At 53.6% G+C, this 22940-nt stretch overlaps 7 protein-coding genes across 7 annotated transcripts; 3 read left to right on the plus strand and 4 right to left on the minus strand.

Annotated features, from left to right (window-relative positions):
- Positions 1–1136: 1136 nt before the first annotated feature.
- On the minus strand, positions 1137–3736 carry CLUP02_06436 (uncharacterized protein; the record flags this gene model as incomplete). Its single annotated transcript, XM_049285435.1, has 12 exons — positions 1137–1293; positions 1358–1384; positions 1417–1500; positions 1565–1923; positions 1966–2151; positions 2243–2433; positions 2516–2752; positions 2832–2873; positions 3052–3146; positions 3212–3304; positions 3386–3529; positions 3597–3736. 12 exons carry the CDS (start codon positions 3734–3736, stop codon positions 1137–1139), a joined length of 1755 nt encoding a protein of 584 aa, XP_049142578.1.
- Positions 3737–6245: 2509 nt separating this feature from the next.
- On the plus strand, positions 6246–8434 carry CLUP02_06437 (HSF-type DNA-binding protein; the record flags this gene model as incomplete). Its single annotated transcript, XM_049285436.1, has 7 exons — positions 6246–6302; positions 6372–6388; positions 6442–6514; positions 6577–6717; positions 6770–7645; positions 7721–7919; positions 7983–8434. The coding sequence occupies 7 exons, from the start codon at positions 6246–6248 to the stop codon at positions 8432–8434; spliced, it is 1815 nt and encodes a 604-aa protein (XP_049142579.1).
- A 139-nt stretch (positions 8435–8573) lies between these two features.
- CLUP02_06438 (uncharacterized protein) lies at positions 8574–11521 on the minus strand (the record flags this gene model as incomplete). The annotated part of the gene is made up of 12 exons (XM_049285437.1): positions 8574–8614; positions 8673–8875; positions 8943–9049; positions 9111–9295; positions 9370–9800; positions 9854–9980; positions 10113–10686; positions 10789–10912; positions 10982–11091; positions 11148–11237; positions 11296–11364; positions 11420–11521. 12 exons carry the CDS (start codon positions 11519–11521, stop codon positions 8574–8576), a joined length of 2163 nt encoding a protein of 720 aa, XP_049142580.1.
- A 1069-nt stretch (positions 11522–12590) lies between these two features.
- CLUP02_06439 (uncharacterized protein) lies at positions 12591–12788 on the plus strand (the record flags this gene model as incomplete). The annotated part of the gene is made up of 1 exon (XM_049285438.1): positions 12591–12788. The coding sequence occupies one exon, from the start codon at positions 12591–12593 to the stop codon at positions 12786–12788; it is 198 nt and encodes a 65-aa protein (XP_049142581.1).
- A 2549-nt stretch (positions 12789–15337) lies between these two features.
- On the minus strand, positions 15338–16177 carry CLUP02_06440 (uncharacterized protein; the record flags this gene model as incomplete). Its single annotated transcript, XM_049285439.1, has 1 exon — positions 15338–16177. The coding sequence occupies one exon, from the start codon at positions 16175–16177 to the stop codon at positions 15338–15340; it is 840 nt and encodes a 279-aa protein (XP_049142582.1).
- Positions 16178–16989: 812 nt separating this feature from the next.
- Positions 16990–19318, plus strand: CLUP02_06441 (eIF4-gamma/eIF5/eIF2-epsilon; the record flags this gene model as incomplete). Its single annotated transcript, XM_049285440.1, has 3 exons — positions 16990–17085; positions 17171–17227; positions 17285–19318. 3 exons carry the CDS (start codon positions 16990–16992, stop codon positions 19316–19318), a joined length of 2187 nt encoding a protein of 728 aa, XP_049142583.1.
- A 614-nt stretch (positions 19319–19932) lies between these two features.
- On the minus strand, positions 19933–22058 carry CLUP02_06442 (tat pathway signal sequence; the record flags this gene model as incomplete). Its single annotated transcript, XM_049285441.1, has 3 exons — positions 19933–21590; positions 21678–21878; positions 21950–22058. 3 exons carry the CDS (start codon positions 22056–22058, stop codon positions 19933–19935), a joined length of 1968 nt encoding a protein of 655 aa, XP_049142584.1.
- Between the last annotated feature and the right edge of the window lie 882 nt (positions 22059–22940).

The raw sequence follows: 22940 nt of genomic DNA on the forward strand, positions 1-22940 counted from the left end.
TATTCGACTTGCTTCGTCGCGCTCTCCTCGTCCCATAAAAGTTGGCCGTGAAGCTATCCGAAAATCTCGAATCCCGCAAGCTAGTCTGCTGCATACGCTACTAGATATGATCAGCCGCTGGCTTCTCGTGCTCATAAAGCAGGGCCAAGTTGTGGCCTGTACTTGCAAGCCTACTTTACCTGGAGAACATGACTGTCGCTCTCACTTAGATATCGCTGCCTTTGCTTACACAGGGGAAAGCTATCAACGCCACAGAGAGCAAACATTTCAACATCCTCAGCACGAGGGTCCGGTAGAGGGGATGATGAAGTTTGAAATCATTGTTGTGATTCATCTTGAACTCTAAGCGTGATCCCGTTCAGTCGGCGAAATTGCAGGCTCTTGGTTCCCCACCATATGGACTCGGTAGCCCCGTGCCGGAAAATCTCAGCCTCGAGTGATAATGACCTCGTTGGCAGATCTTCGGACATCAGGTGTCCCTCGCCGGATGCTCTATCCCTCCAGTAAGCATCTGGAGGCTCTCCAGCGACGAGATGATTTGGCCGGCTACGCCCGTCAAATAGCAGAGCCTCCAGAACTAGGATATCAAACAACCAATAGATTCAAGTTCTTGATGATTTCAAACCTTGGAGCGGCATCTCGCCCGAAGTGGAATCTCATTGGCTGGTTGGTTTGCGGAATTTTCCCAGCTATTTCGAAATGAGAACACCCGCAGTGCTTCAAGCTCACCTCAGACAGGTCTGGATTACGTTTCAAAGGGATCTCCTTTCTGTGTAATTGACAGGAGCGTGAAGAATACGTATCTCAGCTGGCGATCGCCAGGTAATTCTCGACACGATGCCGACGTGCGAAAGTCGCCTCCATGCCAGTGATGTGGAATCAAAAAGGGTCTTCAGTATTCAAGTTGTCCAGTCAATCACTGTCTCGAAAAAAACAGGCCAATCTGGAAGAAGGATCATAGATGATTGGTGGACTTCCATGCGGGCGATATATGCCACACATGCCACGCGATAGGGCTATAAAGGGTTCAAGGGAGGAGGCCATGGCCGGCACCTGCTGGTCTACGGCGCTACGTCCGGCTGGCAGGACGGGAGCAAAAGCCATCAACAACGCGGAGCCGGGCGCTCGCCCGCCCTCTAGCTCGAGACATTGTGTCTCGGCGCCTGGTCCCCCGCCGTGGAATGCTCGGCCACGATGTCTTTGAACCCAATCTCCCTGCACTCGTAGAGCTCGGCGATATAGCCTGATTCGATATCGTCCCAGGCACTTGGGTCTGGCAGATGGGATGATCGACTGGAGAGGGATTCAGATCAATAATCCTGAGGGCCGCTTGATGATCCCTTGAGGGGAAGAGGACTTGTCCAGCATGTGCCGTCCGGTGTCTCTAGAAACATGTTGTCTGAGCCCATTGCTGACTTCTTGTTCAAGAATTGAGCCGGTTTTGGACGAAGGCGTGGAAAGGTAATCTGATTAGATGGATCCAAGCCCATCTTGGATGTCCTAGAGTCATCTCACCTTGTAACAGTATTACATTTCATCAGAAAACATTGAATCTGCTGGTCACTGCGGGAACGTTGCTGGTGTCCTCGGCTTAACGGCATCTGCATCTTCAGAAACATCGGATGCGGTTGGAGGCTCACCGCGCCAGCGGCTCTCTGCGCCTCGAGACGCGATCACCAACCAGCAACTGACAGGGCGGCTGTAACGGGTGTGTGTTCGACTTCGGATCCGGCGGGTGTAAAATGTTTTCGGAAACGCCAATGTCGATCCCCTGCTCGTAATCCCCGCCGCAGGCATCCAACGAATGGAGACGTCTGACAAGGAGAGGAGGATCTCAGGCTCGCACTGCTCGGTCTGAGACCCTTCAGCCAGAAGTGCGGTACCGTACGGCAAGAGTGAGAGGCAGCCGGGAAATATCCGACTCTGTGGTTGGCTGCACAGTGTTCGAATAGAGTAGGTATTTACGGTGAAGCGGGTAGCCGTCGTGCCGTCAAAACGTGCTGCTGGTCCCCTGGATACTGCTCTGCAATTTGCATCCTGCGTCGTGGTAGGAATCCGGATGGTTTCGCCAATTGGGGCCAACCCCCCCAGCACCAGTGGCGGACAGTGGATTGGGCCAAGGGGTTTGACGGTGACCTCCCTCACCTGACGCTGTGAAAAATCTTACCGTCCCGCCTCATCATTTTCCCTATCCCATCGGTCGGGAGATCTCATGGATCCTGGTCCTGGGCGCCAAGGTCACGGTGTGGATGGTGTGACCCGTGCAGAACTGGCAGCGTCCCCTCAGTTGCGTCATAATGGGGCTAGCGTCGCTGTGTAGATGGGACAGGCTGGCTTGGAGTTGTCTGCTAACTTCAGCCTCCATCAGCAAGTGTGCCATGTTTGGCCATGTTGCCGCTCGGACGTCCATGATGATGATGTTGATGATGATAACTTCAAGGTTGATTGAAAGCTTCGTGTACCTTAATTTTAGTTGGCAACCTGAGAAGGGCAAGTTCGGCGCGAGCTGCGTCACCTCCGCCGGCCGCATGCTTTGACAGCATCCTAGTTGTCCGTTTGGCGATGTTGAACCCTTGGCGACGCCGTGGCTCCGTCCAACTTCTTGGTTTGCCGATCTTGGCGCCGGATGGAATGCTGTCCGTTTCGGAATCGGCCTGGGACCGCTGAGCTAATTCAATTATTTGTGTCCGCACGCTGAAGTATTCCGGGGACTGAGCAGTCCAATCGGCCGACACGTCCTTCGCTGGGACCCCTTGCATGGGCCAGATGGAGGGGAATGCACCGCAAGGTACGGTTGGAAAGCACAATGCCGTGTGCCCATCTGAACTAACTTATTGTCTCGGACTCCCTATTCGTGGTGTGAAGGATGACCACTGTGTGCGTGCGAGCATCTGTGTCTTCACACGCTAGGTAGGTATTCATCTGGATCGCCTTGTGGGTTCAGACCAGGAGTTGGAGAGTCAGGGTGCGAGGTGTTTTCAGGTCAACACGACACAAAGAGCAAGGGTCCAGAGCAGCAGTTCAGAGCTAGGATGCCATTCCCCTACTAACGAATTATCAGCCCGTGGTAAAAGTTAGTTCCCCGCGTAGGCAGCTTGCCAGTGCTTGCATAGACCAGCAGGTCAGACCAAACCTTGGCCAGATGACTTTGCAAAGTGCACTGACAAGCTCTGTGAGTGCATGTCGTCTACGTAAGGCGCGTGTACCGTACCTCGCAAGTTGGGACGAGTGACTCTGCTGTGGTAGACTTGCTCTTAGCTCCGATGATTTTGATCTATCGAGAAGATTGAGTGTCGGAATCTGGCTTGTCTGGGTTGCATGTCGCCTATTAGCCCGAATTTTGTCGGCTAGTCGAACCGGGGAAGTCCTGACAGGTGCAACACACGACACGGTCAGAGAGACGCGGATGGTGAGAGTGTGGTGGAGACGGTAGATGAGGTTGAAGTTGGTAGTTAGTACCCTATGCCAACCTGAGGCACATAGGGGACAGGTGGCAAGGACGGTATACTTATTGGAGCCTTTAGGGATGCTGTCGAAATGTTCGGTCTGGTCGGTGGCGAGCCGTAGCTATCTTTGGACCACCTGTTTGTGAGCACTGAGGTCGTCTGCATGTTGAAATTGGCTTGATGAACCATCGGGCGACGAGAAGGGCAAGTTGAGGTAGTGGTGGTGGTGGTGGTGGTGCCTGTTCTGTTAGTGTACCGAGGTACTCCCGGGTTGGGAAAAAAGCGTGCATGCAGGGCTTGTCGAGGTACGTAGCTACGTACTGATCACACCGTCAGACGTCTTGCCATGTTCTGAGGACAGTATGAGGTCATTGTTTCCGACACGGATCATCAGTGGGCCCGCGCAGCCGGCAGCAACTGGAGACGTCCCTGGTGTGGGGTCGGCTGTGGACCCGAAATGGACGAATCCCACGAGAGGAGAAAAAGGACACACTGTTACACTGTGAACAAGGGCTGATCCACGATTCGCATGTCTCTTGTCCCCATCGCAGCTTAACCACTTCCAATGCAACCGCAGTTGGCACAAGGGCCACGAGCTGCGCGAACTGGGACCTCGAATTCGACAATTCGCGACTCGTCGACCAGGGCCGGGGTCCATTGACAGTCCAGGGCTGCCAGATTGCCAGTTGCCCCCCCCGCCCCCCTCTCCCCTCCGAAAGGTCCTTTTACCGTGTTTAATGAGGTTTCCTGGGTCGCAAATTCGCATACACAGCAATACGGCACTAAAATCACATTCACATTTCCCGCTTCCCACGCGCTGCTTCAGCCTTTGAGATTCAAGATTCGGGGGCTTCAGGCGTCAGGCTTCTCCCCCGTCCGTTGCCCGCCGCCCCACGGCCCAGGTCGCTTTTCTGCTCCTGGAACCTGCCGCCCGCACCGCACCCGCGTTTCCTTCCCTTCCGCGCCGCGCAGGAAATGCAGCAGGACCAGCCGATTGAGATTGAGACAACTCGTCCGCTTGTTCCCGTTCTTTTTACGGTACCCATACCCACTGGAACGACTCGAACGAGGTATCCGTAAGGTACGGGCAGTGGACACAGGCACATGGTCACCGTCCTCGTGCTCGCCTCTTCTCTCCACCCAACATCTCCAGTTCGACCCATTTGGCTCGAGGGTATCATCCACCATTCCCAGGACTCAGAAACTCAGACTCGAGAAGAATCAACAGACAGATCAGGAACAGAACACTCTCTTTGGCACTGAGGAGTCGGCGCCGTCTCTCTCTGATACTTCGTGCGCGGACGTTGGAAGGATTAGCACAGGCCAAAGTTTCCCTTTTTCATCAACCTCAATATCGGATCCTGCCAGGCTCAATCTCAACACTACCTTAGTACCTCAGGCTACCCCTGTCAGTCTGCTCCCGCGGCTTTCTCTTGTTTAAGGCATCACCTCACTCGCATCTCTCATCGCCGTGATCTTATCGAGCCGCCCTCCCAGTGAGTGAGTGCTTCTTTGTACAGTTCAAGCCGAGTCTTTCCTCTTTCCCATGGCGCTCTGGGTTTCTAACTTGCGATAAGGTAGCTGGTTGAAATAGGAAAAGAAGGGTACAAGCCATCGAAGACGGCGGCGGCAGTGGCAGCGGCAGCACGAGCGCGAACGCCAGCACCACATAGCAATCCATACCGGATAACCTATTCGTCCCTTTGAACAGCGACTTGCATATGAGGCAGCGCGCTAATCACTCGTGGACACCCAACACCACCACCGCAATCTCGCTCGCACGTCAGGCCAGCACCAGTGCGGTGCTGCACCGCGCATCCCAATACCATCCCACCGTGGCCGCGGCGCTGCACCTCTCGACTGAGTCGACTCTTCCCATCTGAATCTCTCCCACTTTCGGACCCCCAGACGCACACACGCACACACGCAGGCCGCAGGCGACAGACGCAGAAGCAGGGCAAGCAGAGCAGTCAGAAACCAAGCATATCCAGCTCACCCCCATTCCCTGTCGCCGCACCCAAGTCCACCACACGTCCACACCCCCTCATCCTTGCCCCCTTCCCACACCCCCGTCCGTCCCCGTACCTCCCTCTCCCTCGCCGGCCGGGTCCCAGTCGAGTACGAACCAGCAGTACGAAGTACCAGCAGCGCCAAAAAACCAGAACGAGCACCAAAGACGCACCAGCCAGGTCCTGCTCCACGTCGGGGCCTGCCATCCATCCATCCATCCATCTGGTGCCCTGCGCCAGTTCCCAGTTTCCTAGATCTCGTCTTTTCGACTCTGCGAAACCTCAACCTCTGCTCAATCGAGGCCGGCGACCCGTTCCAACGTCTCTCACGACTGCGCCCTCCCTCGATTCCAGCGCACCATACCGAACAAAGCCTTTTGGATACACTTCGGCCGCATATCCTCCTCGAGGACGCTCTGCTGTCTTAGGTCCCTTACTATCTACTTTAGCCCCCATTCCCTCAGGCGACCGCATCCGGATACCCTCACATTGCTACGAAAGCTTCGGTGGAGATTGGCCTATTCTCACCTCACGCCCGCTCCTATTCCAAATCCTTGGACTCGTCTAGACTCTCAATCCGTTCTGCAACGACTTGTACACGAAGAATTCTTTCTGAAGCAACGGTTGGCCTGTTCAGCAACTTGGAAACCGCTTTGAACCGACCTGTAGTCCTGTCGAGATCGCCCATCGAACGACTCAACGACCTACTCATCGTCGTCTACATCGCCCCGATTGACGCAACAGGCGCGCATCGTCTATCAATCTCTCTTCCTCGATCTCGGCGCCCATCATGCCCGAGCCCGATAATGTCGCCGCCCAAGGTGGTGGCAGCAACTCGAGCGATTTTGTAAGCCCGCAAGCCATGTTTGAGCTCCATCGAAATGCTGTAAATATTTTACTGACTTTCTGTGCACAGGTTCGCAAACTCTACAAGTTCGAATACCCCTCGATATTGGCTATTCACTGCCTGCTAACAGTTGCGATAGAATGTTGGAGGACCCAGCCTATGCGAACATTGTTAGATGGGGAAACGAGGGTGACACTTTCGTCATTCTGGAGGTGCGCTGAGCTTGAAACATCGCGGTGAAATAAAGCATCGGAAGCTGACATGCTACTGCTAGACTGACAAATTCACCAATGACATCCTCCCAAAGCACTTCAAGCACAGCAACTTCTCAAGCTTCGTCCGACAGCTAAACAAGTATGACTTCCACAAGCTACGTCGCAACGACGAAAACAACGAATCGCCTTATGGGAAGCAGGTAAGGGACGAAACACCGTAGGCCGACCCTATATCGCTGACACCGCAGGCAGGCGTGGGAGTTCAAGCACTCGGCTTTCCGTGCTGATAGAAAAGACAATCTGGATAATATCAGACGAAAGGCTCCAGCTCAAAGGAAAACACAGCAGACGGAGGACCAGTTCACTACTAACCAGTCCATCAATCTGCTCCAAGAGACGCTATTTGCGCAACAACAGCAGGTGCAGGCACTGCAAGAACAAGTTGCCGAGATGGCGCGGACCAACAAGACGCTTGTCCATGAAGTCCACACCATGCACAAGATCATCGACGCCCAGCGACAATCGCAACACGAGATGCTCAACTTCATGTCGCATGCCGAAGACAGGATGAGGGGACAACGGTACCCTGGACAAAACCCGCAGATGAACGGAGGTGCCATGGACGATCAGCCCCCCGAGCTTCGACGCGCGAGAGAGCTTCTTTCCAGCGTAACAACCAACAGCGGTTACGATCGAGAGCTCGAGAGGCTCAACGGCATATACGCGCAAAGCTCTCCGCCTGATTCCGCATCGTCTCTCATGTTCCAGCCTGGCAATGCTGGAATGCCACCTATGCTTCCTGAGCACATGAACATGCGCCACCTCGTCTATCCTGTAGGTGAGAACGTAGGCATCGACCCATTGTCCCAGGATCACTTCAACAATATCCCATACACGCTGAATTCTTTGCCAATGAACGACTTCCAGGCTCCACCCGTCGTTAAGCCGGAACCCGGGCCGGCAACGCCAGCTCCTGCCGCTGCTGCGCCAGCACGGCCGCCGTCGACGAACGATAAGGGTCTGTGGGGCAACAAGAAACCGCGAGTATACTTGGTCGAGGATGACAGGACGTGTTCGAGGATCGGTTCCAAATTCCTGACACAGATGGAGTGCATTGTCGAGCTTGCCGTGAGTCTCTTACCTTTGCTTTGCCGGCCAGTCCTGGCGGTGGTACCCATGGTTTGGGATACTGATTCGTGATAGGAAAATGGTATCGACGCCGTCAACAGATGCAAAGAGGTTCCATCTGGTCATTTCGATCTCATCTTCATGGACATTGTCATGCCGCAGATGGATGGTGTCTCCGCAACACAGCTCATCCGCGAGGTTCACCCCGACGTCCCTGTTGTCGCCATGACCTCGAATATCCGCCCCGAAGACATCAGCCACTACTTCAACTGGAGTAAGTTGTTATAAATAGCACTTGCACACGCCAACGACATATACTAATCTTTGCGTTCATCAGGCTTGAACGATGTGTTGGCCAAACCATTTACCAAGGAAGGCATGCTGCGCATTCTCCGAAAGCATGTGCCGCACCTCCTCAAGAACGCGCCACCAGACGAGCTCGCCGTAGGCCACGGCGCTGCTCAGCTTCACGCCAACAACATGACGGCGCCACCGATAAACCCCCAAGTCAAGTTCGACTCCACGCCTGGCCAGTCACCAGCGACAACCGCGTCGTGGCATTCGCCTGCACAGATGCATCAGCCATCACCGAACGTGGCAAACATCGAGACAGGCTACCCGATGGCAAACACGGCGCAAATGGTGATGACGCCAACGTCCGCTCAGCGACCGACGTTCCATAACATGCCTCCTGGGATGCAACAAATGCGTGTGCCGGATCATATTGTCGGCGATGACCGACCGGAGAAGCGCCAAAGGTTATACGGACCGCAAGGTGGATACGCCTAGACGGGATTTGTGGGTGCCACTAAGCAGTCTTTCCTTCCATCGTGCACAACGGTGTGATGACGGGGTGTCCTCGAGCAGGTGCTGAACATCGTATGAAGTTGAAGAGGAAGAACGCCAGCCTCCCTTGCGCGTGAATTTCTCATTGTCGTCTTTGAATGCTCGGGGATTGGCCCACGACAACTGTCTTGTCTCAGAAAGAGTAGGACGGTTGCAAAGCAGTCGATATTGCATTCCGAACATATACCCCTCAGGAAGAGCGACTGATGATGTCCCAAGAAAGGACATGTCGCCAATTGGGTATCGGCATGGGTTGGACGAATGGGGCGGAATCGGTGACAACTATCCGACCTTGAGAAGAGAGATTTGGTGATCGGAGTTGGTGGAGTATCATGGTTCGCATTTCTGAACCGCAGGTGGTTGAAGGCGAATTTGAACAGGTATCTGCTGTCAGCTACACGGGGTATATGTTACCCATCTTCATAGATATACCTTGCTGTTTTGCTCATACTTGAGAAAGGACTTTTTGAAAGTGATGCTGAATGAACAAGGACGAGTCGAAAAGTTGCGGGACGTCATGCTTTTGGTGACAGCAGCAGCACGGGATACTCGGACCTGCTGCGGCGAACACAGTGCCCTATGGATAAGCAAGATGCTTGATCCTTCCGTAAGCCTCCACTGTATAGAGGGTGCTGCTGCCTCTACGGGGTACCAAGACTGAAAACTCTTGGCCAGAGACGGAGCCCAGGCTCAGGTTCACGCCAGATCTTAAGGGTGCAGGACCCCCCCGATCCATGCGGGTACGGGTACGGGATAGGCGCGCAGTTTGCAGTTTGCAGGCGGGAAGCTTGGGGATGGTGGTGTCTGTGTGTGGTGTTGCAGTTACGGGACGGTACGGCGGTACACCCCGCATGGGTTGGGGGGGAAGGGGGGCAGACGGGATGGGATGGTCGATGGGCGAGGTCTAGGCCCAGCCGTGTGGCGCCCGGGTGGTCTGATGTGCTGGGGTCCCTGCCAAGGAGGTCCGGAACGGTCTGGAACCTTTTTTTTTTGTCTGCGTATCCGCCGCAATAGCACTGCGTATTCCCGCGAATCCACTATCCACGAGGGACCGAGGGGGCCTAGATGAGTTTCGTCTGAAGGGTTACCGCTGTCCGATGCTGCTGCTGCGCCTTTCTGGCTGGCCCACACTGTGACCGTTGGGGTTCTTTGCTCCTCTTTCTTATGTGGTTTTTTGGGGTGGGCGGGTTTCCGGAGATTCGGCCGGGGGTAGTGGTGGTGGTGGTCATTGATGGTGGAAGTCGTCGGTTCGTAGGGCTGGTTGGGATGGGGTTCTCTGAGCTCCACGGGGGGGTTGTCGATTTGTCCACTGTGATGTTCCATCAACCTCGCATCATGACTCTGAACTTCTGAAGAGATGACGCGTGGGAGAAGGCGATTCCATGGTGGATCTCAGCACAAAAGAGGGAAGACATCTGGAGAGATGACCCGGGAGATCGGCGGACGTTGGGGGCGGCGGGGAAAAGGATCATCGACCAGTGATCGTCTTCTGGGGTTTGACGTCGATGGAAGGTTGAAAAGAGGAAACAGAAGGGGAAAAAAGGTAGGTGTGCGAGATAAAGCGATGCGTCTGATGTGGGAAGCTACGAGAGTTTATGTCTCCTGCAGGTTCTATCCGTACCATCCAGCCCATCGTAACTTGGACGGCAAGATGGGATGGGATGGGATGGGACGGGAGGGGGGGGGGGCTGGCGCTCGCTGGCTGGCCGGCAGCATGGGCCAGACTGGACCTCTTGTTTGTGTAAGCGGGCTTGTGCTTTTTCGAGCGTCCGAGGCCCGTTGATGGGAGAGTCCTGGCCAGAACCAGCCCACGACGGGGTCCATGACGAGCCCAGACTTTCCCACGAAGGTGATGCTTTGCTGACGTTGAATTGCCTTTGGCCGCTAAGGTAAGGTAGGTTTACTCGTTTGGCTGCGAGCCGGAACCCGACCAGACGAGATGAGACGAGACCAAGACTCTTCGAGAAAGGATGGGGATTCAGGGAAACGAACCTAGAGCAAGGTAAGCAGGTGGGTGAAAGGGTAGCGCCAGGTCTTGGCATGTTGCTCGAATGAAGGAAATTTGACATGGAACCAGAACGGGAAGTTTCCGTTTGTGAACTTCGTACAAGGTAGATTGATACGTGAGACTTGCGCTGGTACGAACTATGGTTTTGTGACTTGCGGTTAGCGGGAAGAACGATGAAGTTTCGAGGCTAGTCTGGTCTCAAATTTCTGGAAGTGGGATTTCTTACCGATTGAACAGACAAGCGTGGATAACCTAGCGTATTAATTAAACGGGATTCTAGGTGATCAACAGCAGGCGATGAGAGGCAAGGCGACCGCAGCAAACGGTTCATTGCAATGAACAAACCACCGTAATCCGGTAAACCCCACGGCTGGGCATCGTGTCTATACTGTGCTACTGTTAAGTTTTTTTTTCTACATCCTGCAAAGGCATGGGGATGGGGAGGGGGCAGGGCACAAGGAAGAAAAGAATGGTTTCGTTACAAGGGAGGGGGGCCAACCTGGAGGCAGTGGAGGGGGGGAGGCTGCTTCCTGCAGGGTGCGGCTAAGTGTGGGCGAGATTGCGGTCCATGTGACGGAGGTGGTGTGAGTTTCTGGGTTGTTACACACACACACACACACATATGCAGACACGCAGACACACACTTACACGCACAAAGGCACTTACAGATGTATGCGAACCGCCTTCCACGGGAACTTGCAGCGGCCTGGGCCCAGCCCTTTTTCTTGTCGGACCGGTCTAGACCTTTTCTTCTTGTTCTTTTTTTCTGATTCGGGGCGGAGGATTTGTTTCTCACTGTTGCTTCTTGTAGTTTTTCTGAGGCCGGGGTTATGTTGGAGTGCTGGATATGGTCAGGGGGCTCGTACTGCAGGTAGAGAGAGCGCGACAGAAAAAAAAAAAGGCGGCAAAACCAAGAGAACCGGTTTATTGGAAAATTCGATGCCGATCAGAGGGAACAAGATTGGATAGACTAAGACACAGAACCTTTGCCGTCGTTCATCGTCTTGGCGCTGATGTAGCATACTGGCGATGGTTTTCTGAGATGTGATGGAGGATTACAAAATGCTTATGTAGTGGGCCTCGGGCCGGGGTCAGCTCCTTGAAAGTAGCAATGTCGAAATCCCTCTCTCTACCTACTTAGTTCAGGTCTGTTCGGGGTTCTTGTACCTCTCAGGCTCTCATCAATAAAAGGGGTGAGCATGTTCCAGCCAAGAAAACGTACCCAGCCGCAGATTCACTCCGAATACCAGCCCGCCGGTTGCTGCCCTTTTTCTGTCCCACCCAAAAACAAGCTCGTGGGGGGTGGGTCTTGGGTGATCACTCAAGTGTCTTGTGTTTGAGGCTGGCTGGATAGCCCAGCTGGTTTTGCCCCTGGAGAGCCGGAGAAATCTCCGTGGTAATCTCTTGCTGGCCTCTTTCACTCCCTTCTTGGATTTGTGAGGGCAAATCTGCTTGCTCGAACTCACAAAACAATTTCTGTGCGTTCTGTGTGGCTAAGAATTCCACCCATGCGAATAGCAGTGTTGAGGAAGGGGGAGATTCGGTACTATGGTACAGCATCCCCTTTGTCACATACAGTCAATATCCCTCCGTATCATCAAAACACATTTCGGCCCTGGAAATTGATGGCTTGTGTCTTGCCTGCTTACCTCGGTACCTATTGCCATCTGGGTCTTCCAACGGACTTCTCCCAAGTCTTCCGCTAGCCACGTAAGGGTTCAGAGAGTGCGATAACCTAGTTCAAAGAAACAAAAGATAGGTAATCCGTTACGAAATAATAAGCAAGAAAAAAGCAAAGAGATAGATACCCTAATGATGAAAGATTCATCGATGACCTGATCGTCTAGCCTAAATGAGGATGGCATTTTCCAAGCCATACGGGTCTCTCGGTGACAGTTTACGAGACAGGTGTCAGTCACTCGCCATAAATCGTGTATTGTCACTGCCTACCTCCCCAAACGCCTGGGTACCTATTAGTAGAAAGGTATCGGAAACATACCGTCTTCCGTTCTGCACCTGCACGTGTAAACGTGGTGTGGACGTTTGGTATTCGATCATAGTGAAGAGGGCCGTTTTCGTCTAATCAGAGGCATGTTGTGTAACGTCTTGGGGATGCTTCGCCATCAACTGGTTTATTCGGCAAGCAGAAAACCATGGAGTTCCGGCAGAGAAGCATGCGATTGGATCAAGTTTCACATTTTGAATGCTGGCCGCCTGCCTCTGGGTTGCGCCAAGGTAGGTAGTCCAAACCTTTCTCTCCGGAGTCAGGACTCGAGAGGACCATTGTAGAGGACCTCCACTTTGACATCTGCTGTACAACTTTTGCATCGAAAGGAAGTTGCTCGAAAAAGACAACACGAGGATAGACCAGGTCATATGCAGGTCGCTTGTCACACGGCCGTATCAAAGTCAGACTGCATAAACCGCTCTAGATCTTATATCATGGATACACACCTGTGGGCAACTCTTGATCTTTTGGCGCTTCGGATGACTTGCTAGCGACCCTCCGAGTTTGTGATGCTTCCTCTAGTCTGTTACTCGTATCAGTATGTCTCAATGCGACCCCGAACTCTCTTCTGGTTCTGCATGTAAGGAATTTAAGTCTTGCCGTCATGCAGATTCTCATTCTTCCAGATATGAGACTATGGCAAGCCATCGATCCAGGGTCTGGAAATTCATGATAATTTAACCATCGACGTCTCCATCAAGCCTGAAGAAAGAAGAAAAACCCAATTGGAGAACATGCGATTCTCCGACCTGCTTTGGGGGTTTCCCATATCATCCGACGGTCATAGAGCCTAAATTCTCGGCTAGAGCGAATAAATACGGGTAACATACCCATAGGGGGAAAACAAAAGGGAGGACTCCAGTCAAAAACCAGACTAGCCTCGTACACAAAGCAAGCATGCAGTATCATGCACGTCTTCGGAGGTGAGATGGGCGTAACTAGAGCCAATCATACAAAGCCGCTTAGTTCCAATCAACTTCCTCCCTTTGGTGTAACGGTCTGGACCACCAACCGGACCAACCCTGATGATTGATGATTGGGAAACGAAACTTGTCAGCCGTTTCAACGTGCCATTGCCGTGGACCATTTCCCTTTCTTACCATACTGCATGCATCAGCCGCAAAAGGTAAGTAGGCCTCGGCATGCTGTGGCGTTTTACTTTGTTTGGTATGTTGACGTGCTGGGCCAAGGGGTTCGATCTTGACCTTCGGGTGGTTTACTCCGGGATCTGGGGTTTTAAATCCCGTGTAAGTGGTCTGATTTTTGGATACGAGGATAACCCGTGCGTGACGGAGGTAGTATGAAGAGGGATGAAATATTTGAAAATGACGGGCCAAATTTCATCGGACGGCCTTCTACCTATCTTGTTGGATGCAGTCTAGGCCTTGCGGCGCCGGGAAAGTGGCTAGCTGTATCAAGTTTTTCAGATTTCTCAAATTCTCTCCTATTCAAAGTACAGCTGCCTGGAATGCAGTTTGAAGCCTTTCCACAACTTCTGGCAGATTCTCACGGCGTGGCTGTCTTAATATTGAATAAAGGGACCATGATTGCGCCCTTGGTCCTAAGTTTCTCAGGCCTGTATAGGGTGTATATGCTTTTACCTCATCTGTATCACATCAAGATTTCCTAAATGCGCCTCTCAGCAATTCTCATGTCTGGATACCATCGTAAACTTCAGATGACTATGGAAATTTTGAAAGGGGTTCGGGTGAGAATGCTGGCTGCCAGCTGCCTCTCGTCTGTAGGCGTTGACTCTAAAGCAAGCGGCGGCATCTTCTTGGACGTGGTGTTGCGTCTGTTCTGGTCATCTAGGAAGGCATTCCTGTGAGTCATCATGCGCTAGCTGGTCGACGTTGACAGCTTGATGTCTGAATTTTGGGTTGATTGCAAATCCATGTTACATCAGTCACCAGACCCTATCCAAGGGGCTCTAGCCTTCTACAGATCACGCAGAAATTTCTGTCAATCACTTGATATTTGATACATGTGTTAAGCTTTCCTTTGATGAATCTGTCAGGCTCTAAATCTATGTGAGACCAATCATCAGCTTCCCCTGATGTCTGCTGATCGAACTAACACATGCCTACTGAAGTTTGCTTGACCAAAAGCAAAAACATGACTCTAATTTTCGTCGGTGTGAGTACGGGACAAACTTGATGGCTGAGCAGATGTTGGGGACAATGAGTGAGGTCTGTAATAAGAAGCAGCCCCTGCGCATTTTCCTTTGGAGTTGCTTGCTGCGATCTCAGGGGGTGAAGTGGCCGGCCACCGGAGGCTTGCGCATGAACAGAGGTTCCCGGCAAATGCATGCTGTGTCCACAATGACAGCGCAGTATGCCTAGATGAGAATAGACGAAAGAGAACGCCCTTGTTCAGGTTGAAATCTTACATTTCTGTGACGACTCAAGCCATTTATGGAATAGATCTCATCCTACGAGTTCACGCCGTTAGTGATAAACATGGCAAGTCGTTCTTTCAGCTCAGGGCCCCGAACGGCCAGATCAACTTCGTCTGGTTACTGAACACCACCCAAGAACCACCCTAGAAGTGTTCGGATGACTCAAACCTAAACACCGAACAACTCTCAACACTTGTCGGTTATCAATCACGGTCTTGGTAGTCAGAAAGTCCACGTGAATCATCCATGAGCTAGTATTCAGCAAGGCTAGAATTTTCGATGTCGAAATGAGTCGTTTCTTCATACGTAGTCTAAGTGAGATAATCCCAGAGACCATAAACTGCATTAGCATCCTTTGCTTGCCTCCCCCAGTTATTTCTGAAGCTGCTTGTCTTTGCAGACCACACAGAAAAAACCAAGGCCACCGCATGTCTAGTAGTCTACCAACCAGGGCACGTTGTTGTCACCGTGGTGATCCATGATTGCTGCATTGACGAGCAACGTCTTGCATGACTCCCTCTCTGGCGCCATGATGATGTTCCCCTCCTTGACGACTGGATCTGCAACGCTTTTTGTCCCGTTAGCACGCCATTCGACCACTTGGGATCCGTAGCCTTCGTGGAGGTGGCCGAAGCAGTGGAGTCGTGGGCGAATGCGTTGAACCGCTTGCCATAACTTTGGGCAGCCGCAATGGGCGCCTTTGCCGTCGAGATCGAGGCGGTAGTCTTCGCATGGGACCTGTGGCGGTCCGTGTGTAATCAAGATATCGACTTCCGAGGAGATTGGCATCGGACCGCGGGCCACATTTTGGTCTAGGTCTGAGAGTGCTGTGTCGGCCGGGTTGAATCTGTCTTCGTGCGGACCGTATGAGAACGCATATCCATGGAACTCGGGTGTGTATGGCGAGGCATATAGAGTGAAGGAACGCCCGTCCTGAAGAGTGAATGAATGGTATCCTTCGCTCAAGAGGTTAATTTCGGATTGGTTGAACAAATTGATCGCTTTCTTTGGCTCCTCGAGGTCGTCGTCTTCATCTGCATTGTTGGCCCACCACGTGGGATCGAGAGATACATCGTGGTTTCCGGGTATCACGAGCTTGAGTTCAGCGTCACAATCTGAAAGGCTTTCGATCGCAGCTTTGTAGTTCGACATGCCACCGATCATAGTGAGATCTCCGCAGTGGATGACGACATCTGCGGGAGGGAGCTCTGATGGGAAGGCAGAGTCGTGGGTATCCGACAGAATAAGAAAGCGAATGTTGGATTTCATCATTGTGGTGTTGGAAGATAATTACGGACTGGGAGATGAAGGTCGGCTCGTCATTATATTTATTGAGATTTCAAAATTGGATTGAGAGGCCGAGTCAGATGATAGCAAGTTGGTAGAGAATCGGAGATCCCTTTTGGCTTCCAGATGAACTAGGGGGTTTTTGTAGGCGAGAAGACAGCAGACGGGGGAGATTTGTGGCTAGAAACGGCTCAGGCCAGTAAACTTCTACGTATCGACGGTCGATGCTGTCCCTCAAGGTTTCATTTTCTTAAAGAGAACTTTGTGAGACCATACTTCAATACCTATGTACTTGAGCTTAAGATAAAGTCATATGTGATTGATCGGAGATGCCTTTCTTGCTTTGCCTCTGACGAATTATTGAAAAATTACTTGGAAGACGTATGTGCATCATGGACAGCAGATATGACATGAATCCTTTGTTCCGGTGTTTAGAAATTCGGATTCAATCTTTCTGATGAGAAGGCTTTGATCTCTGGGAGATTTTGAAGATTAGTGATGGATATAAACTCAGAAATCGGCTGAATCATTTAGCCATACGCCACTGTATTGTCGGGTAATGTTGTAGTCTAAAGAGGAGCTTGTTGTAGCGGAATATTCATTCGGTGAAGCTCTTCACCGAGACAGACCGACAGAGGGTTACCGCACGGCCCACCCCGCCTCGGAGCCGTTGAGTCACTCACCTTAAATTTCCAACTCCCAAGCTTGCGACCGGGCTTTGACTCACCACCCCGCGACCAACACAATAAATCCCCCAAAGCGCCCACCCACGCCCTTGCGATCCACCTTAGCACACGATGTCGCAGCAAAAGGGAAAGGCCGCCGCTGGCAAAGGCAAAAAGTCCGGCAAGGCTGGAGGTGAGGGCAAGCGCGAGGATGTCCTGCAGGCTGTGGTAAGTCTGAAGCGTCATGGTGGGGCAGGCACGGTGATGGGTGTTGAATTGGCTAACCTGGTGGCTTTTCTTTCGCCCATTGTAGCTCATCGCCGACTCCTTTCAAGATAGGTTTGCTCCCTTTTCAGCAGAGAAGCCAAGAGTAAGTCATGATATATGTCCCGGAGCTATGCGACGACGACTGACCGCCCGCCCGCAGTGCCTTCTACCCCTTGCAAACACGCCCCTCATCGAGTATACCCTCGAGTTCCTCGCCATGAACGGCGTCCAGGAGGTCTACATCTACTGCGGCTCCCACTCCGAACAGATCGAGAACTATATCAACACATCAAGATGGTCCCCCATGTCCATTCGAACTCCATTCACGAGCCTGCAGTTCATCCGCGTATCCGACGCCCGCTCAATCGGCGACTTCCTCCGTGACCTCGACGGACGTGGCATTATGGACGGCGACTTCATTGTGGTCCACGGCGACGTGGTATCCAACATCTCACTTGACGGCGCGCTGGCGGCACACAAGGCGCGCAAGGAGGCCGCGGCGACGAACATCATGACAGTGGTCCTGCGATCAGGCGGCGCGGAGGAGCACAGAACGAAGCCCAACGGAATCAACCCCGTCTTCGTGATCGACTCAAAGACAAAGCGGTGCCTACACTACGACGAGATACATCCCCTCCAGAGCGACCACTACCTCACCCTCGACCCGGCCGTGATTGACGAGCTCTCGACCGATTTTGAGATGCGGGGCGACCTGATCGATGCGGGTATCGATATCTGTACTCCCGAAGTGCTGGCGCTGTGGTCCGAGAGTTTCGACTACGAGCTTCCGAGGCGAAACTTTCTGCATGGTGTCCTAAAAGATTGGGAGCTGAACGGCAAGGCGATCTACGCAGAGGTCCTCGATGACGGCTACGCAGCGCGCGCGAGCAACCTCCAAATGTACGAGTCAATCAGCAAAGATGTCCTCGGCCGTTGGACATTCCCGTTCGTTCCCGACTGCAACGTCATTCCCGGTCAGACGTACAGGATGACCAGCGGTGCAGTCTGCGTTGAGGACGGAACGGTGATGGCGCCCACCAGCAAGATTACCAGGTCAATCCTCGGCCAGGGAGCCACCGTGGGCGCCGGCAGCACGGTATCAAACAGCATCATCGGCAGGCGGTGCAAGATCGGCAATAACGTTCGCATCGAAAACAGCTTCATCTGGGACGACGCCGTAATCGAAGATGATGCGGTCATCACGCGCTCCATCCTAGCCGACTCAAGCATCGTGGGCAAGGGCTCGGTCGTCGCTGCCGGCTCCCTCCTCTCCTTTGGCGTTGTCCTCAGCGACAACAGCAAGATTCCCGAGGCCACAGTCCTCGCAGTCACCACACACAACGGCACGCCCGTCAATCCCGACAAGTCACTCGTTGGGCCCTCAGGTAAGGGCGCCCCTTACGTCGACCCAGAGGCCGAGGACATGGACGACGAGGACCCTTCCACCCTCCAGCGCTCTCTCCTCTACAACCTCGCCCACCTCAACCTCTCCACCTCGACAGTCTCAACCCTTTCGTCCGACATCGACGATGACGACTCGGAAGCCGGCGACGGCATCACCCAATTCTCCGCCGACTCCCGCAACCGCGCAGACTCGTTCGTCTCAGACGACTCCCAAGGCAAATCAGGCTTCCACCACGACGCCGTCCACGGCCTCCTCGACGCCCTCCGCGTCGAATCAGGCGACTTTGACTCCGCCAAGCTCGAATTCATGGGTCTCCGCCTCGCCAACGACGCTTCGGACGTGGCCATGCGTAAGGCTGTTGCCATCGCCTTTGCCCGCCGCGCCGCAGAGCTCCTCGACCCCGAGCACGGCGGTCTCGAGCCCGCAAAGGCCGCCGACAAGACCTTCAACTCCAACAAGGGTGCCTCAAAATTCGTATCCGAGGTCGGCGTCGGCGGCGGCGAGACGGAGCAGGTCGAGTTCGTCCTCGCGCTGCAGCGCGCTCTGCTCGGGTGCCGGAACCTCGAGCACGCGCGCGCCGGCGTGCTGCTCGCCGCCATGCTGCAGCAGCTGTATGGCTTGGACGTTCTCGAGGAGGACGGCATCCTGGCCTGGTGGGAGGATGAGCGCGCCGAGGAGGGCGGGGGCGAGGGCATGGCGGCGCTCAAGGAGAAGTGCCGGGTTCTCGTCGAGTGGTTGGAGGATGCTGATGAGGAGGACGACGATGATTCGGAAGAGGATGACGACTAGGTGTTGGCATCTCGGACTGCGTCTCGGGAGTTGTGATTAGGCAAGTGCAGGAGGGGGAGAGAGAGGAGAGAGAGACAGAGGAAGAAAACGGACTCGAACCATCAACGAGTGTTATATGCCTGGCGTAGAGAGTGGATGGCTTGCATAGCACAGTTGTACACTGCAGCGGACTCGTAAGCAGGGTCCAGGACTTGGTCAAAAAGTTATGGTAGAATAAGAATCAAAGAATACGTTAAACAACAAAGTGGACCTACCAGTGTCTCATAGACCAAGCATCACGGGCACGTCAGAGATGGCGAAAAGAGCATGAGATGACCTGCTTGTATTGCAAGGCGACTAAAAAGGTATCATATCAAAAAGCATAAAGCCCTCCAAAAACGCCGAGCTGAAACCTGGCCCAGAAAGATGTGAAAACTCCGGCCCCATCCATCACCCTGTGATACCCCCGACTTTTTGTGTTTTCTCGAACATAGGGCAGAACTCAGAAGGTTGGCCATCCCCATTTACGCGACGACTGGCAAAGCTTATGATCCCCAACAACTGGATAGAAGCTTGTTCTTGAACCGCCGCCCCAAAACAATTGCTTAGCGGACTCATTTCCGAGAGCATTCCTTCTAGTAATAGCTCTGGAGATCGTTGCTGTTGCCAGCGTTTCCACCACCTCCGTAGTTACCGCCACCGCCGCCGCCGCCCATGGGACGACCAGCTGGGCCCGTGGGGGCGTTCGGCGGAGGACCCGAGCTCCACGCGCTAAGCGGAGGTTGGTACTGTTGCTGTTGACCCCCCTGGAAGCCGCCTTGCTGCTGCCCTGGGAGGGATGGATAGCTGTTGTCGTCATACTCGACAGTCTGTCCGTACCCTCCCTGCTGGTTTCGGGGCTCGACGTCGTCGAGGGAGCGGTAGCCGTGCATGCCACGTCCGCCACGGCCGCCCTTACCATTGCCGCGGCCTCTGCCACCTCTTCCTCCACCGCCGCGGAAGCCACCACCACCACCACCACCACCACGGCCACCGCCTCCTCGCCCAGAATGGAAATCGCGGCGCTCATTGCGGCCGTTAAAGGGGTTGTGTCGGTGGTGGTCGCGTGAGTAGTCGCCGCCATCATGTTTCCGCTTAGAAGACTTGTTGGCGAAGAGCGATTCATACTCGTCTTCGCGGGGGTCCTCTGGCTCGATGCGCAGGATCATCTTCTCTCCAACTGTTGTCTCGAAGGTCATTGCCTTATCGGCGGGAATCGGTTTCCAGTTCTGGATCTTGCCGGCATCTACGGGGCGGGCACCCTTGCGGAGGGCGAGCACAACGAGAGGCGACGGGTTATCCGTGTGGAACTTCGCGGTGGCGGGAACGGGTCGGAGGCTCGCTGCCCAGATGCTATTTTCAAAGCACGCTGTGCCTGTGACCTCCCACTTCATCTTGCTGCCCATACCTCCAACCTTTTCCAGGATGCTGGCCGGGCAAGGACGAGGGCAGATGAGAATATTGTTGGCGTGGAACTTGAGCTCCTGCTCGGGCAATCCGGAGGGGATCTGGGCCATCTTCATCAATTGCGCCGTGTCTTCCTTGCTGATCAAATAGCCTGTGAAATAGACAGTCTTCTTGATCCTCAGTCGTTGCGGGCGAACGTCAGACGAGTGTTTGCCAATCTCCTCGTTGTGAAGGTTGATCATATGCTGCACCTCAGCAACCTCAACCACGGGGTCCAGGGTCGTTGACATGTCCGCGACCTGAACGACCTCCGCCGTGATGGGGCCGCGTGTGCGAGTAGCATTGATGTTCTGCTTGCGGTTATACTCGGTCATGAAATCTCTGAATCCCTTGACGTGTTTCGGACGGTCCTCGTAGATGCGAATCTCTTCGGCGTTCTTGTACGTCTCCATGACCGCGGTGAGAAAGAGCTGCTTGAAGTGCATCGTGCTTGAAAAGTTCTGGTTCGTCGGGCTGACTGCAGGTTTGAGCCCGACCATGTCGAATTCGAGTCCCTTACTGTGAATCATCCTCTTGATGAGCTCCCCGAAGCCTCGCTCGGAGCGGCCCGTCAGCAGCACGCACAGAGCGTCCTTTTGCTTGACGCTCAGCTTCACCAGCTCGACAATCTTTTCATTCCACCAGCCTTCCCACGCGCGCTTCTCTTCCGTGTCGGCGCCCTCACCCGTCGCTGAGAGGATTCGGGAGTCGTGCCACCAGCCGCCGTTGCAGATGACGTCTTGACTTGACAGCACGCCGATCGTAGGGCCGCTCCATAATGCGGGGTTCGGCAAGGGAGTTTTGAAGACTATGGATGTCAGACGACGTTAGCTTTGGGTTCAGAAGATTGGCGAAGGAATCACGCAACGCGGCAGCATAGAGAAGGTATACTTACGTGTGTTGTCAAAGTCGTAGATGTGCAGAGCCTTGATCTTATCGACGGCAGGCAGCTGTGCCGTCGCGATGCTCCATCTGCTCAATGCAGTAGTCGTCGCAGAGGATGTCGAGTAGGCCGCCTTAGCAGAGCCATTGGCGTATGCGGACGTCATGACTCGGCGGGTGAATCTGGAAGCTGCCAACATGAATGTTGACCAGACTTCGAAATTCCGAGAGAGGTGGGAATTGTTCAAAGAGCGGGTCGTCGATAGATTCGCGAGCGCGCAGAACCAGGGCAGTGGCTAGGGGACTCGAGCTTTGCTACAGTGGTAGGTGCGACCGCGGCTTGTGCCAGTAGGAAGTTTTCCCAGCCGTTGGCTCTGTGGGGCTGGCCCGTCATTATGGGAGGCAAGTCCCTGGAGAGCGCTGCTGACCGGCTGGGCTTTCTGTGGCAGCTCCCGTCATTAAGCAGCCACTGCTTATGTCATTAGGGGATGGGCCGATTAGATAAGCAAACTCCACGACTCTGGATGAGAACCGCGGTGTTGACGGCTTCCAATCAGCATCATGTAAACAATTAACAAAGATTAAATTAGATTTAGAGCAGGCCGTCATATGGTAGATGATAGGGATATCTCCTTTCGACGAATACTCACCAAGGTCAGGGAGCGAAGGTCAGTGTCACTAAAGGTGCACCTGGACGTCTTGCTCTACGTACTCCGTACCGTGGCACGCGTGGCTACCAATACCGTCCTCCCGCCCCACATTCGGTTCCGAAGTGTGGCGAAGTGGAGATATCAAAGCCGGTGAACGGTTCGGTACTTCCCTCGGTCAAGGCAGTTTCGCCTCCTTTCCCAGTCTGACGGCAAGTTTCTGGAAAAGAGTTATGATGGAAAGGTACCTGAGATTGTGTGATTGAACCAGAAGGGTAAGCGCTATGGTGGAAGCTGTTGCTGCTAAGTAGTGCACTTGTCGTTTAATGCAACAACTCTGCTTTTCTCTCGAAAGATGCCGTTCGAGCTGAATGAGTACGGTGCTTAATTTCCATCAAGAGAAGAACTTCATGACTGGGGGTCGAGTGTGGCCGTTAGTTCGTGGTGTAATGTTAACCTAAGTACCACGGTAGGAGTCGTGCGGCAATACTGCCTCCAGCTTGCAATGGCTTGCCCACTCAACATGTAAAACAAATGGGTTCACGAAGGAGACACTAATTGACAGATAACAGTTTCTCTCATTTTCTTATTTTTTTGCAGTCTCGGCTGAACCAAACCCTGGTCAGATT

This window comes from Colletotrichum lupini, chromosome 3 (assembly GCF_023278565.1).
Source record: "Colletotrichum lupini chromosome 3, complete sequence".
NCBI lineage: Eukaryota > Fungi > Ascomycota > Sordariomycetes > Glomerellales > Glomerellaceae > Colletotrichum > Colletotrichum lupini.